At 31.3% G+C, this 14,518-nt stretch overlaps 2 protein-coding genes across 2 annotated transcripts; one reads left to right on the plus strand and one right to left on the minus strand.

The window, feature by feature from the left end:
* Nucleotides 1–1,525: 1,525 nt before the first annotated feature.
* LOC129301256 (protein C2-DOMAIN ABA-RELATED 7-like) lies at nt 1,526–4,030 on the plus strand. Its single transcript, XM_054939836.1, has 3 exons — nt 1,526–1,733; nt 2,854–2,949; nt 3,256–4,030. The coding sequence occupies exons 1-3, from the start codon at nt 1,623–1,625 to the stop codon at nt 3,559–3,561; spliced, it is 513 nt and encodes a 170-aa protein (XP_054795811.1). The 5' UTR covers nt 1,526–1,622; the 3' UTR covers nt 3,562–4,030.
* Nucleotides 4,031–11,611: 7,581 nt separating this feature from the next.
* LOC129301257 (MLP-like protein 43) lies at nt 11,612–13,590 on the minus strand. The gene is made up of 3 exons (XM_054939837.1): nt 13,500–13,590; nt 12,253–12,399; nt 11,612–12,123 (listed from the first exon to the last, which is right to left on the minus strand). Exons 1-3 carry the CDS (start codon nt 13,588–13,590, stop codon nt 11,849–11,851), a joined length of 513 nt encoding a protein of 170 aa, XP_054795812.1. The 3' UTR covers nt 11,612–11,848.
* Nucleotides 13,591–14,518: the final 928 nt, after the last annotated feature.

The following is a 14,518-nucleotide window of genomic DNA, read 5'->3' on the forward strand; positions in this document are numbered from 1 at the left end:
TCTTTACGTGACGTAAATATATTTAACTCTCATCAATTGAACAACATGGAATACAAAATAAGAAAATTCCACAATTTTCACCCGTTGATCACTACCTTTATTTCTAAATCGTGCGGACACGCATTGTACCAGGGAGACCAATGAGTTCCCTACATCTCCCTACAAATGTGTAAAGCATGATAATGTCATTTAACTCTTCGACAGTTTTAAAAATATCAATGAAAAAACATTAATATCAATTTTTTTCTTAAAATCTGAATTTTATATAATAAATTATACAATTTACACGCTTATAGCATCTTTTGGAAACTCAAATATAGTGAAAAAAAATTATGTTGATTTAGAAGGGCCGCGAATTTTGATTCCTTTTGAAGTTCACAATGACCCAACAGATATGCAGTTTTTATATAAATATTATTTAAAAAATTAAAACACAAAACCTTCACAATATTTTACTTCGAAATCTCTTTAAATATATTCATAAATCGAATGAAAACTAATTTTTTTTACATTTAAATATTTAAATCTTATAAATAAAAAATTATCCTAGTTAAATTTGATAACACTCAAAGATGTCAAAAAATCTTTTGCTCTAATTTTGAGCCACTCAAATTTTGAGATGGACAGTGTCCCTCGGTTCCCATGACATTTCGGCCACAAGCCCCACAAGTGTCGGTCTCGTATCATTTTCGGCCTGACTTGTCATTTCAGTGTTCGTACAATCTATGCCCCCTCTTTACCGTAATGAATACTGGTAATTACTATAAAGCATTAATTAGGTCGGTTTGGTTACTAAAAAAATTAAAAAAAATTAATCTTTTAATCTCTAACTTTTAAATTACTTATAATTCAGTCTCTTAATGACTCATTGTGATTCAGTCTCTCAATTATAACTCACTTATAACTCAATTACTTAACTTTTGAATCACTTATAAATTAATTTCTTAATTTTTATTAATTTTTTTATGTTAGTTTATATCTCACATCAATAAATAAGAGAAGGGTATTTTAAAATAATATATAAACATTTTTTATCCCTATTATTTGATAAGAAAATTTTTTTAAAAAAATTAAAAAATAAAAATTGAGTTATAGGTGAATCAAAGTTGAGGGACTAAATCGTAGCAAGTCATAATTAAGGGACTAAATTACAAGTGAGTTAAAAGTTGAAGGATTAAAAAATTAATTTTTTCAAAAATTAAAATAAAATTGATTGAAAAAACAAAATAAAAATAAATTAAATTATCTTGATAAGTAAAATAAAATTCAATATTACATATCAAAATGTGAGAATTATTGTGCCTCCGTGAATTTTATTTCATGTCATTACTTTTAATTTTATAAAAGTATTTTTTTATTTTTGATAAATATGATTTATCTATCTGTTTTATGCTTTGTTCATATTATTTTTTTTAATCTATTTCATTCCGTTTGCAAAACCTGGAGCTTACTGTTATCCTTAATTATACTTTAACGTATTAATTAGTATTATACAAAGATTCACAAGGTCAACTCGATTCTGTGGATATAAGCAGCTCCATCCGAATCCGTCATTAGTCTTCCAGCTCCTCTTCTGCTCGACCACCTTGTTCTTCTTCCTGTGATTAACAAGCCAATCTGCAATGGATAACATTCTGGGTCTTCTCAAACTTCGTATCAAAAGAGGTATTTCGCTCGCAATTCGTGATACTCGTAGCAGTGATCCTTATGTCGTTGTCACCTTGGGCGACCAGGTTAGTACAACCTTGCTCTTTGCGTGTTTTTGAATCAATTTTGCCTCAGTGCGTTCCTATTCATGAAATGGATTGTTGTAGCTCATGATATTCGATTCCTATAAGAATTTGGAGAGATTCGTTATCTTCCTTGTTTTCTCAACTTTCCTTTCTGAGATGTTTAGGTTTTTAATACTTTCTGGTTTCGTTCTATAAGTGCTATCTGTTTCATGAAATACTGCTGTGCACTACATTTCTGGATTGGAAAACACCCTTTTGGGCGTTCACCGTTTGAGATCGTCTAAAATGTTCATCTTCCCTGTAATCAAGCAGTTGTTAGGACTTAGGTGTTCAATCTTTTGAGTCCTCATTTCCCAGAATTAAATTAAACCTTTGCCCGCTTTAAGCCCTAAAGATTTATGCAACGGAAGTTCATATTTATATGAATATATATAACTACCTACACGGCTTAATAGACATAATTTTAATTTTATAACCTGAATAGTCATCAGTGATTGTTAGTGTACTCTATTAGGTCTCAACTTTCTCTTGTCAGGATCCAAGACGCTTTCCATGCAAATCATCTTCCATGTAGTATTTACTCCTGGAACTGATATGATATTTAATTCGCATCATATATGTGGAAAATTCAAAGTTGAAGCCTCATGTGTGAAGACAAAACGCATGTGGCTGTTAACTACCCATAATATTATATTATTTAATTGTGCACAACAGCGAGAATGACTTCGTGATAATTAATTGCAACCTGACAAAGTAGCTACTGGGAAGCCTTCTTTTTGAAGCACTTTTATGTCACTAGAACTGTTCTGAACTTAGTGATAGCACCGTGGGAACTTCATGGCCGATCTGGATTCTCCATTTAAAAGCTCTTAAAGTTTTTAGTCTTTTTTGAAGGATGGAGTGGATTATGGATGCCTTCTTTCAAGTTCCATGCCTCTTCTTTTAGATGTAATTATCATCACATTCTTGAGGACCAACTGACATGGAGATTGTTTGAAAGATTGTCACAACAATTTGAACTTGAGAAGTTTGAATTTCTCGACGCTGCATAAGTATTCATTGATTCCACATTCTGTTGCGGTAACTTGCTTGATTTGAAGTTTATTCCATATTGGAACAGAAAGTGAAGACCCGTGTCGTGAAGAATAATCGCAACCCTCAGTGGGACGATGAATTGACGCTCTCTGTTAAGGATGTCAACTCTCCAATTCATCTAGTAAGTACGAAGCCAAACTGACTCATACCATCGGTGATAGTGCTGTTGGCAGATCCATATCCTTATTAAGAAAAACAGTCATTGCTAGGACTAGTAGGAAATGCTTTTCATGTTCTTCTAGTGTTTATGTCATCAAGTTCTCTGATAAAATATACTGTCTCTAAGAAGTCAATAATATGGTGCTACTGCTGAATTTTCTTTTGCAGATATTTGATAGCAAACACCTAGAGAACTTTATCTAAGTCTAGGTCATATTCTCGTGCTCAATTGTTGATGGTGGCAATGAAATTTGCTTGACTCTTGCAGGCAGTTTTTGACCAAGACACGTTCACCGTGGATGACAAAATGGGGGATGCAGAGATAGACATAAAGCCATATCTTCAGTGTCTGAAGATGAACTTGACCAACCTCCCAAATGGTTGTATAGTGAAGAGAATTGAGCCAGATGGGAGAAACTACCTTTCTGAGCAGAGCAGCTGCATATGGAAGAATGGAAAAATCACCCAAGAAATGACTCTTGCATTGAGAAACGTGGAATGCGGCTATGTAGTGGTAGAGATTGAGTGGAAGGAAGTTCCAGGTTGCAAGGGCTTATCTGGGATTGAGATCTAAACCTGTTGCACAATGTTTACAGAGGAGTGAGGAATAAGACTAGACTCTCCTAACGAGTCATGAAGGGTTATATGTGGTAGGATATTTCTATTATGAGTCCACGGTGTTATCCGTGTGATATTGATTTTATATGTATTGTCATTGTCTGAGAGTGCTAGGTACTTTCAGGCACACAAAAAAAAAAAAAAAAAACGACTGAAGTACCTTATCTTATTCTGAGTTGTAGCAGAACAAGTTAGTGTCATGTAGAAATGTTTTATCAGTATCAGCTGACATTAGGATCTGTGCTTGTCACCAAGCTTTGTGATTATGCCATTGTGGTAGTTGATTTTGGATATGCATGCAGGGTCCAATAAGCATAAATTTGGGCCAATGAGTTTGAATTGAAGCCCATCTTGTATGGCCTATGCAGTTGAAGCTGAAAGATATGCCAGGGCTTTTCCCATGGGCTTGGCTCTGGATTTTTTTAGTATTTCTATCATGGGAGTCTTGTAGTTTGGTGAGAGCAGCCGAGTGACGTAGCAGCACAGCCTTGGCAAGAGGACTATCGATTGTGTTTGTGAAACGTGTCGTCTCCTGCTGCCATGGCATATCCTTAAGGGACTGAGGTATATTAATCTATGCTAATCTATACCGTTTTACTAAAAGAATGAAATAATGATTTGTTAAGGTTGAGGCGAGGCATGGATATATAGATATTCGAAGTTTTTTTTTTAAATATATTTGTATCATGCTATTATAAAAAATCATAAAATTGTTACACAAAGGATTTGAGTTGCAGTTTGCATTGCATTAGCTACTCATTATTGTCTGAATGTTTGTTGAGAATAGCAGATGCGCATGGAAAGGACCATGAGCTCAATTGCATGGTGCCACGGAGTCAAGCGCACTGTTGCAATTATTAGAGTTTGCTGGGGCTGTTGATTAGCTGGTCGAATATTATCAATTGCTTGTTCTCGTGATCAATCTCTTCAGAGTTCTCCTTGCTATTAAATGCCTTGACTCCTATAATTAAAATGAAGTAGGTTAAAAAGATGTGCTTACATTCGGAGAAGAAAAAAAAAAGGCTTCATGATATAAAAAAAGAGCAAAATACTCTAACCTCTTATCTATTTTATCTTAATTAATAATATATATTTTTTATTTTTGAAATTTATAAGAATCACCCACATTAATAGTTACAAAATACAAAAATTTTCTTTATTTTTAATATTATAGTTCGGGTTAAGGTGTAAATTTACTTTTAATGTTTTCAGCTAGATATACTCTATATCTTAAATATTTTTCAGCACAATTTTACCTTAACTTTACAATATCACTCTGTCGTTATCTTTAACCGTTATCTTTGAAATTTTGATCATTTTAGGCCATCCTAGATTTGCCATGTTGATAGCCACATGGCATAGTTTAATAATTAAAAATTAAAAAGAAAAAGAAAAAAATCCAACTAAGATGACAAATCAGTCCATATTCTCCCTCCCTAACCGTTCTTCTTCTTTTTCCTGCAACAGTGCAACCAGCAAGCCAAGAGTTCGATAGGCAAGAATTTCAGCATTTACGCAAAAATTCCAATAAACCACAATCAATATTCCAGCATTTAAACAAAAATTCCAGATCCATTATCACACAACCATCATTCCAACAAGCTCCACATTTTACAACAAAATAAACAAAAATCAGAATTAAATTTGTTAACAAAAACTCGAAGAAGATGAAGCATCCAAAATCAATCCTCAAACCCACACAGACCTTCGAACCCAAAATCATTGTTGTTAAAGAAGAAGAATGAAAGGAACTACAAACTCATCCCTTCGAACCAACCCCAATAGTGGACTTAGACTCGAGGCTGAACTTGTTTCAAGTGAATCGAGAGAGGAGGTTGGATTTGCCAACACCCAAGCCTCATTAAGGACAACATTGAAGAGGTAGTCGTAGTCATCGTCAGGTTTGTAAGCCGCCATAACTCGATTCAAATCCAGGAAGCCCCTAGGTAAGGTAGTGAGTCTGAAAATCGGATCGAAACGCGAAGCTAAAAAGCATTAGCCATACAAACACAATAATTGATTGCTCTTGCAAGTGTATAGGACACAATAATAAATTATCTAAAGTATTTCAAATGTCAAACTCACAAAGAAGTTGCATCTTAACTGATTTAAATAATTAATAGTTCAAAAAAATAGATAAAATGATTTTTTTGATGACAATATAAAAAATAAAAATAAATCTATAAAATAATGATGGGAAAAATACAATTACTTGAGACGCTGAGATTCAGAATTCATTTTATAAGTTACTGATTTCTACCTTTTGAGTTGATTCTAATCAATTATAATGATAACTATTTTTAAAATGTCTTAATATTTTTCTAAATTATTAGTCCCTTTTTAATTAGCGTCAAATTTGTTCCTATGATATTCAAATAACTAATTAAACTATGAAGCTATAATTTAAATCATCATAAATTTTTAGAATTATCTCTAACCTGATTATTTATGTCTGTTTCTCTAGATCAAAATTCTCTCTCACCTACCAATCAATTAATATTACTCATAAATTTGATTAAATGATAGCTAGTCATAAAATAAACATAAAAAACAAGAGAAATAAAAATAATTGCAAAAGGAAAAATATATTTATAAATATAAATGTGAAAAGTCAAAACAAAACAAATAAAATAGAAAATTAATTCTTCAATTAGGTTACATCCCTGTTCCAACTGAGTAAATTAAAAAACACATAATAAAATAAAATGATATCATTCTAAAATTCTCAATCATGATAAACGATACTTCTACATGTTTCAAACATCTCATAAAAAATTCTTAAAATACTAAAATAAGTGATTAAATGTTTTTCCTTTTAATGGAGATGAGTATTTATATTTAAAGTCAATGTTCCCCTTATTCCCAATCAATGTAAAACTGTTATAATATATATATATATATATATATAATATTCTTATCTTCAATTATATCTATCGCCTGCGCCTGGATCCACACCCACAAATACTAATTTGCTATATCTTTGGTGATTTGATATATATTTTGCATGATATGCGTAGTTGTTTCTTCAAAGCAAGCACGCGCACGCATATATATTCTTTTCTCTCCTTTTATGCATTTTCTTCTTTTGTTTAATCTATTACTTTCCTGCAAAATAAAAGGAAATATGTGAGTAAATTCTGTATCAAAATTCCTTTTTATCTAATAATTTAGTGGTAGGAAAAATATATATTGTTGGATATTATAAAATATTTTTGAGTATTTCAAAAGAAATTATTATAAATTAATAATATTAATTATTATTTAAGTCTATTTATTATTTTGTAATGTATAATTTAAACATCATTATTATTTAAAATCATTTTAATTGTGATTAAGGTGACTTTATGGCCTAGAATTATGAGATTGGCCTATAAAAGGCAGTGCTTGCCACATGTTCTTTTGTGCTTTTAGCCTTTCTCTTCTCTTTTATCACATTATTTCTTTGTGCATATACCTGAGGTTATTTTATGAATTTTTGTTGTTCCGTGTCCCTACTTTCAGTAGGAAGAATCTGTTTAATTTTGGGGAGCTGTCGCTAATCAACTTAGTGTAATGGCATAGCTCTTAAGGACAGTGTTCTCGGGCACGCTTGCTAGTGACAACATATATAAATATTAATTAAATAGGTTATGAAATATTAATAAATCTAATCAAATATGAATCAGAATTTATACCTATTTAACTATCAAATATGCACTTATCTGAAGCCCACTCGTGCAAACCAGGAAGAAAGAGGGAAACGAAGAAGAATTCAAGAAGACTGGGAAACTGGGCTCACCTTTTGGGTCGAAGAAACACAAAAACTCAAAAAATAATCGAATGGATCTGATGGTGAGATGCATGGGTCAAATTATTTCCAAATCCAAGCTCCTCATTCGCAAACGGATCCTCTCCACCTTTACCTGGTTTTTGGTTCCTTCCCCTCCATCTTCACGAATAAGATTGAATAGGTAGATGTCAGGTTCTCGCCTGTTGATTTTCCAGAGGCAACGATAGTGGAGATGAGGAGGAAGAAGGAAGTGGAAGTGGAGGAGGAGCTGTAATTACATGTGGAGGCCAACGTGGCATTCTATCGACACACTCAACAGTCAAAAATTTTAACTTAATGGTCAACATGGTCAAACCTAATAGTGGGGGTGATATTGTACATAAATGAAAAATGTTGGGATGAAATTACTTGAGATAATACCTTAGGATATAGGATCAAGCTGACTGAAAACTTTGAAGATAAATTTATATTTTAATTCTTAGTTCCATCCACTTAACCATTAATTAATCGTTAAATCATATATGTTGAGCTCAAATACCTTTCTTCAGATAAAAAAAAGTCTTAAAGTCAATTCAAATTATTAAAAAAAATATTAATGCATGTATCTTTTACTTTTTATTTATATGTTAAATATGTTAATTATGTCAATGTATTTATTTTGTAATTTTTAAATAAATTAAATACATACATTGGATAAAATAATATTCAAACACACAGTTAGGAAACTTATGAAATAAGAATTTAAATTTTAATATAATAAATTAATCAATATAATTTCTGTTTATTTTTCTTTAAATTTCATTAATTTTAACACAAAATTTTTAAACTATTTATTTAAATACTAGCATACTTAATTATTTATTTATTTTTAAATTGAGGGATAGAGTAGACAAGTAAATTATAAGGTCAAATCAGTAATTTTAAAATTTTTAACAGAATATCCTTACCGTACTAAAGATTGAATTAAAGTATAAGCTTGGGGAAAAAAGTCAGGCTTCAAAGGATGAGCGTGGACATCTTCAGCAACCTTAATGATGCAGTCCAGTTAGGCTTGTGGAGGGGGCACAACCTCATGCAGCTTCTCATGTTCGAAGGCCCACTTTGCAAGGCCTCTATTGCCCATGACAATGACATGAACCTTCGCCTTCGTGGGCTGAATCAAGAACGTTGTGCTTTGTGAATATCCTGAAGCTGATGGGCTACAAAGACGTTGAAGAACTTGGCAGTAGATGAATGGACTTCAACTTCAGTCTCCACTTTACCAGTAAGAGCCATCTCTCTATGATTGCCGAGTTGAAGATCGCAGCGGAAGGAAAAATGCTTAGCTTGTTCTGTTGGCATTAAATAGCATAATGTTTCTGGAACTAGTTTTAGTACTTATCATATATATGAGTATTAAAAGTTTATTAGCATTGTTCAAATCTAATTTTCATGATTCAAATTTACAGTTTTTTAACTGATGTTTCTGTAAACAAAAAATTATTTTAAAAAAAAACTAACAGTTAAAAGACTGTCGTTATTTTGGATTTTGTATCCAAAAAAGTAGATTTTATTTATAAACATTAATTGAAAAACTATAATTTTAAACTGTTCAAATTAGATCTCACGGTCCACAAGCAATGAGTTCTCAGTGTTTATTTGTATGATGAGCACTAAAACTGATTTTGAATGTTTATATGCTCTACTTATCACATCTCTGTCCTCATTAATTAAGTAATTACTGACAATGTTGTGTGGTTATCAATCCCACCTCACATTTTTTGCGCTGACTGTACATTATTGGGAATGACTTTCAATAAAACCAGTTTTAGGTAAAAGAATAAAAAAGAGAGGAAAAACATAGAGCCTATTTGACAATATGTTCTGAGAATAGTTTTCTATTTTTTAATTAAAAAAATTTATTTAGTAAAATGTTTTAAAAAAAATATTTTGAAGAACAAAAAATAAAATATTATTTTAAAGAATAGAAAAATTAAAACATCTTTTAGGTATTTTAGAATTATTATTTTGGAGAACTTAAAAAAATAAAAAATACCTATTTTTATTATTTGTTAGAATAATAAAATAAAAACAGTTTTAAACAAGCCTATAATTTTCAATCCTTATAATATCATTTAATTTTGTTTCTATAAAGACTTAAAAGTAAAAATCACCCAATCTTTTTGAAACTATAAAGATTAAAAATACTAAAAAAATTATGAAAAAAAAAATAAAACAAGACAAAATTATAAGAATAAAAAAATTGTATTTTTACAAGAGTAAACGATGAAATTATTGAGACAAAGCAGCAAAGCCCATAAAGGAGGGTAAAGAGGTTGCGGCAATGACAAACAAACACAACATCTTGAAGCATTTTTCATATATTTTATAATTATAAATAAAAATTCTAATTAGAATAAAATAAGCATATCAATTTTTTAGGAATAATAAGATATGCTGGAATTTTTCAATAAAACTATTTTTTTTACCTGAACTACTATTTGATATTCAGTACTATCATATGTTATACTTGAGCATCATCGAATTTAATTGGATATGCAGCTCTTCTAATATGATTCTTTTTATTAACATGATTTGAGCTTTCAGCCTCACTTAAAAGAAATTGAGTCACTTCTGGTCAACCTAGCTGCACATCCGTTTCTTTTTATCTTTTTTCATCAATTTTTGACTGCTACGTAGCTCCCATTAGTATATGCTTGGTGTCGCTTTCTTATAAAGTATTTGATAATTAAAATTACCAAACGACAAATAAGTGTAAAATTATCATTTTTCAATCCTGTGAAATTATTTCTGGCCTTATAGAATTAAAATTTTTCAATAAGTCCCCATAAAACATAATTTAAATATCCAAACTCGAGCCAATAGATAAATGTCGCGTGGCCTAGCTAGCTTGATATACCAGAGTTTTTTTTTTTTTTTTTTTAGCCTCGTCCAAGGCTTTCAAAATATATTCTTCGATCAATCGTAGTTGAGATTCATGATAATCATATTGGCTGATTTGAGTCTTACATTATGGGGTCGTATTTTATAGAGCGTGCTAAACTGGCTTTAAGGATGAAACTGAAATTAAAAATTATGGGGACGAAGATACGACTTTCCCGTATGCATGCTGAAATTATTGGAACTGAAATTAAAAACTGGCTGATTTGAGACTATGCTTTTAATTTCACGCCTTTCTCCACATGAAAAGCCAAAAGGGATGCAAACACATTGAATTGATCATTAATTAGCTACATGTGTATTGTTGTTTGGTTGTTTTTTAAAGAATAGCATCTGGATGTAGAAGGACATGCAGCTGATGAAATAAGTGTACACCAGCTGAGAGCTCACTGAAAAAGTTTTAGTTTAATAAACACTAACAAAATTTTAGCAGCGTCAAGGATTAAGTTAACAATTTTGCAAATTAAACAGTAGGTTTTAATTATAAAGCGCTAATTAAAAATTATAAAGACAATAAATATAACTGTCCCATAACGGAACCAACAATTCATAATTAAGCACAATAATAATAAAAGATCACAAACTTCAATGCATGCATTATTATTCTCGGCACAGCGATTATTAACATTATAGGTTCACCCACTTAGTTACACCATAAAACCTTAATAATAACCAGAAGCCAAATCCATTGTATATCTGATGAATGATGATCCTACCCACCATGTGATTATTAATGTTTTTGGACATTGCTGTTTGACGGTTTGTTAAGAATAACAGATATAGATATATATATATATATAGAAGGGCAGATTAAAATGCACAATAATGAAATAAACCAATTATCTGGTAAAGTAAGGTGTCGCTAATAATGATAGGGTTTTTTTTTTTTTTTTAACATGAGTATCTTACAAGGTCATATTTAAGTTTTATCGTCCGGCCAATTGGAGTTTGGAGATAACATTGATTTGAGTAACCCTTTATTCTTTTCCTTAACATGTCCCGGAAGGAGATCCTCTCCTCATCCCTTCTCCCCATCTTCACTTTAATGAGATACGTATCGGGTTTTTAATTTTATTTATTTCTGCACGTAGAAAGGGATAGTTGAATTCATCATTAGCTACATTATACAATGTTGTTTAATTTGTTAAGAATATAGCAGATCTGCAGATGGATACAGAGGACAACTGATGAAATAAGTGTACACATGAGAGCTCACTAATAAATGTTTAATCTAAGAAACACTAACAAATTTTAGCAGCAAGGATTAAATTAAAAATTTTTCGAATTACACAGTTGGTTTTAAATATAAATCACTAATTAAAAATTGAATAAAAATTATAAAGACAATAATTATAACTGTCCCAATACAGAACCAACATTTCATAACTAAGCACACAATAATAAAACATCACACACTTGAATACGTGCATTTTGATTCTCAGCACAACCATTATTATAGGTTCACACACTTAGTTAACATAAAACCCTGATAATAACCAGAAGCCAAATCCATATTTTTGTTGTTGTTGATGTTTTAGGGCTTTGCATTCATGAGATGAGCATCAACATCCTTAGTAACCTTAGTGGCAAAGTCCAAGTAAGCTTGGGGCGGAGGGACTTCCTCACGGAGCTTCTCGTATTCATAAGTCCATTTTGCAAGGGCACCGTTGCCCTTGTCAGTCACTTGAAGCTTCGCCTTTAAGCTTTTATACTTGTCTCCAACATCTCCATCAAACAAGTTGAATGCTAGTGACTTGTTCTCATGATCAATCTCTTCAAAGTGCTCCTTACACTTCTCTACCTTACCTCCTGTGTAGATCAACATCAGCAAGTAAGCTTATCTCATGATAATGAATTAAATTAGACAAATAGGGCTGTACTAAAAAGCTGAAACTGCGTGATGAGTAGGTAGGGGGGGAATTTTGGTGAAAAACTTACCAACAGTGTAAGTCCAGTGCTTAATAGAAGCAGAGCCAACGCCGTGCCAGTCTCCTTGATGCACCTTGGTTTCATGCACAACATCACTAATGTTCTTGACATGGTGAAGTTTGAGATGCCAAGACGCCGAAGAACTCGGCTGCAGGTGAATTCACCTCGACTTCACCCTCCAATTTTCCAGCCAGCTGAGCCATTTCTCTATGATTTGGGCTCCGGAAACAAGGAGAACGATATATGGATGTGGTAGGCAGGAGATCAGATGCTTGCTTCTTGGTTTATTAAACAGACCAGAGTTTCTCTACTTTAGCTTATATAAATTTCTAGTAATTCCATGTTTCGTTTCTGCCCGCAAAAAAAAAAAAAAAAGCTTATATATAAATTTCATTTTCTTCCTTCTTTGTTTTTCTTTCACGATTTTCTTATGTCAACTTGATTATAATTTAGCCCCTGTGCTTTAAGAACTTTATAACTAATTTTACTTCATATATGGTGTGTGTGTGTGTGTGTGTTATCCGCAATGGAGTTAAGCTTTTGTTGAGGTGTGGCTAGTGTCTTTGAGACGTGAATGTGTGTGTGTGTGTGTATTATCCGCAATGGAGTTAAGCTTTTGTTGAGGTGTGGCTAGTGTCTTTGAGACGTGAATGCCACATGTAGATTTAGTGTTACGAGTCCTGACTCTTGTATGGAGAAGACTCACAAGGAAAAAAAAAAAGATTTATAAATTAAAGGATCTTTTTTAAATTTTAATCTTTTTAAGACTGATTCTCTCTTTAATACAATAAACATGGATGTAAAATTTTTTTTAATAAAATGTCTGTCTGCTTTCACTCAAAAATTGAAGTCATATAATTAAGCGCTCTTCAATTCAGTGTACAAATTAAATAATGGCTTTGACATGTACGTGATCATTAATATGCCACATGATGGTAAGGACGATAGGTATAACTCAGATAAGATTGATGGGACACACACACACCCACACGCAGAGATAATCTGCTCTGTGTATTCATTGAGAGACCAGAGTTGAGCTATCTGTATAGATCAGCGTCAAGACTTCACTCTTCTACATGAATTGATTTTTGTAATTGTTCAAACAAGTTTTTATTTTTGTTAATAAATTTTATTTTTCTGTATCAGAAATTAATTAAGTATCTTAATTTATTACGTAATTTTTTCAATTAACCCACGATTGCAAGGGTTTAAAGCTTGAACATTCGTAAAAGAAAGAAACAGTTGATAAAACTGACTGGGGATTCGGTAACCTGAAAGATTTGATTGATCAGGCTTTGGATTTTCCGAGATTCTGTCGGTGAACTGTGATCCACGTCCTCTGTACATGGGATGGTGGTCCAAAATGAATTTCAAAACAAGCGTAAAAAACACATGTCGTAATTGATATCACTTGAGAAAAATTACGTAAAAGTCCCATAAAACAGATTTTATTTACATATAAATCTCATAAAATTTAAAAAAAACTACAACCAATTATTTTGAGATTTAAATGTAATTTAAAATTAAGATGTAAATATAATATTTTTCTTGCTTATTAGATTTAACCATTAAATATATGAAATTACAATTGTAAAATATTGAAGTACTAGTAATAATGATAATTTAATTATTAGATATATGAAATTATAGTTGTAAAATATTAAAGTTATAATTATAAATACTAATGAACAGTTATATATAATTAATATTAACTTCTAAAACATGATCAGTTTAACTATTGTTATATAAAATTATAGTTGTAAAAAATAAAGTGATTGCCAATAAAATAATTAAATTACTTAATTGATGAAATGAATTTTTAATAGAGTTATTATTATTTTTGTATCTTAATTTTAAATTACACTTAAGTTTCAGGGGATCTGGTTATAATTTTTAGATTTTATATATGTATCTATAAATAAATATGTTTCATGAGATATGTACCTAATTTTCCCATCATTTATTAAACTTTCAAATAATAAATATCTCAACTAACTCCGCAGTTATTTGGTGGACCTATCATTCTCCTTTATTTGCTGGGAGAGCAACCTCTCATTTTGCTTTACTCTTTTTTTCTCTCGTCACTTTTGGATAATATTTAAAAATTTACTATTATAATTTTAAATAAAACCAGAACAATTATTTAATTTTTATCCAAAGAAAATTAAGCAAAAATAAGGGAAAAAAAAGAGTGAGAGCAAGGAAAGCAAAGCCGGGAGGTTCCTCTCCCTCTGCTGGCACTATCAATTACACGAGTCAGATGTTAGGTGTAGAA

The sequence above is a fragment of the Prosopis cineraria genome, unplaced genomic scaffold, assembly GCF_029017545.1.
Source record: "Prosopis cineraria cultivar Desert tree isolate PC_DT_omini unplaced genomic scaffold, ASM2901754v1 PC1994, whole genome shotgun sequence".
Taxonomy (NCBI): Eukaryota; Viridiplantae; Streptophyta; class Magnoliopsida; order Fabales; family Fabaceae; genus Prosopis; species Prosopis cineraria.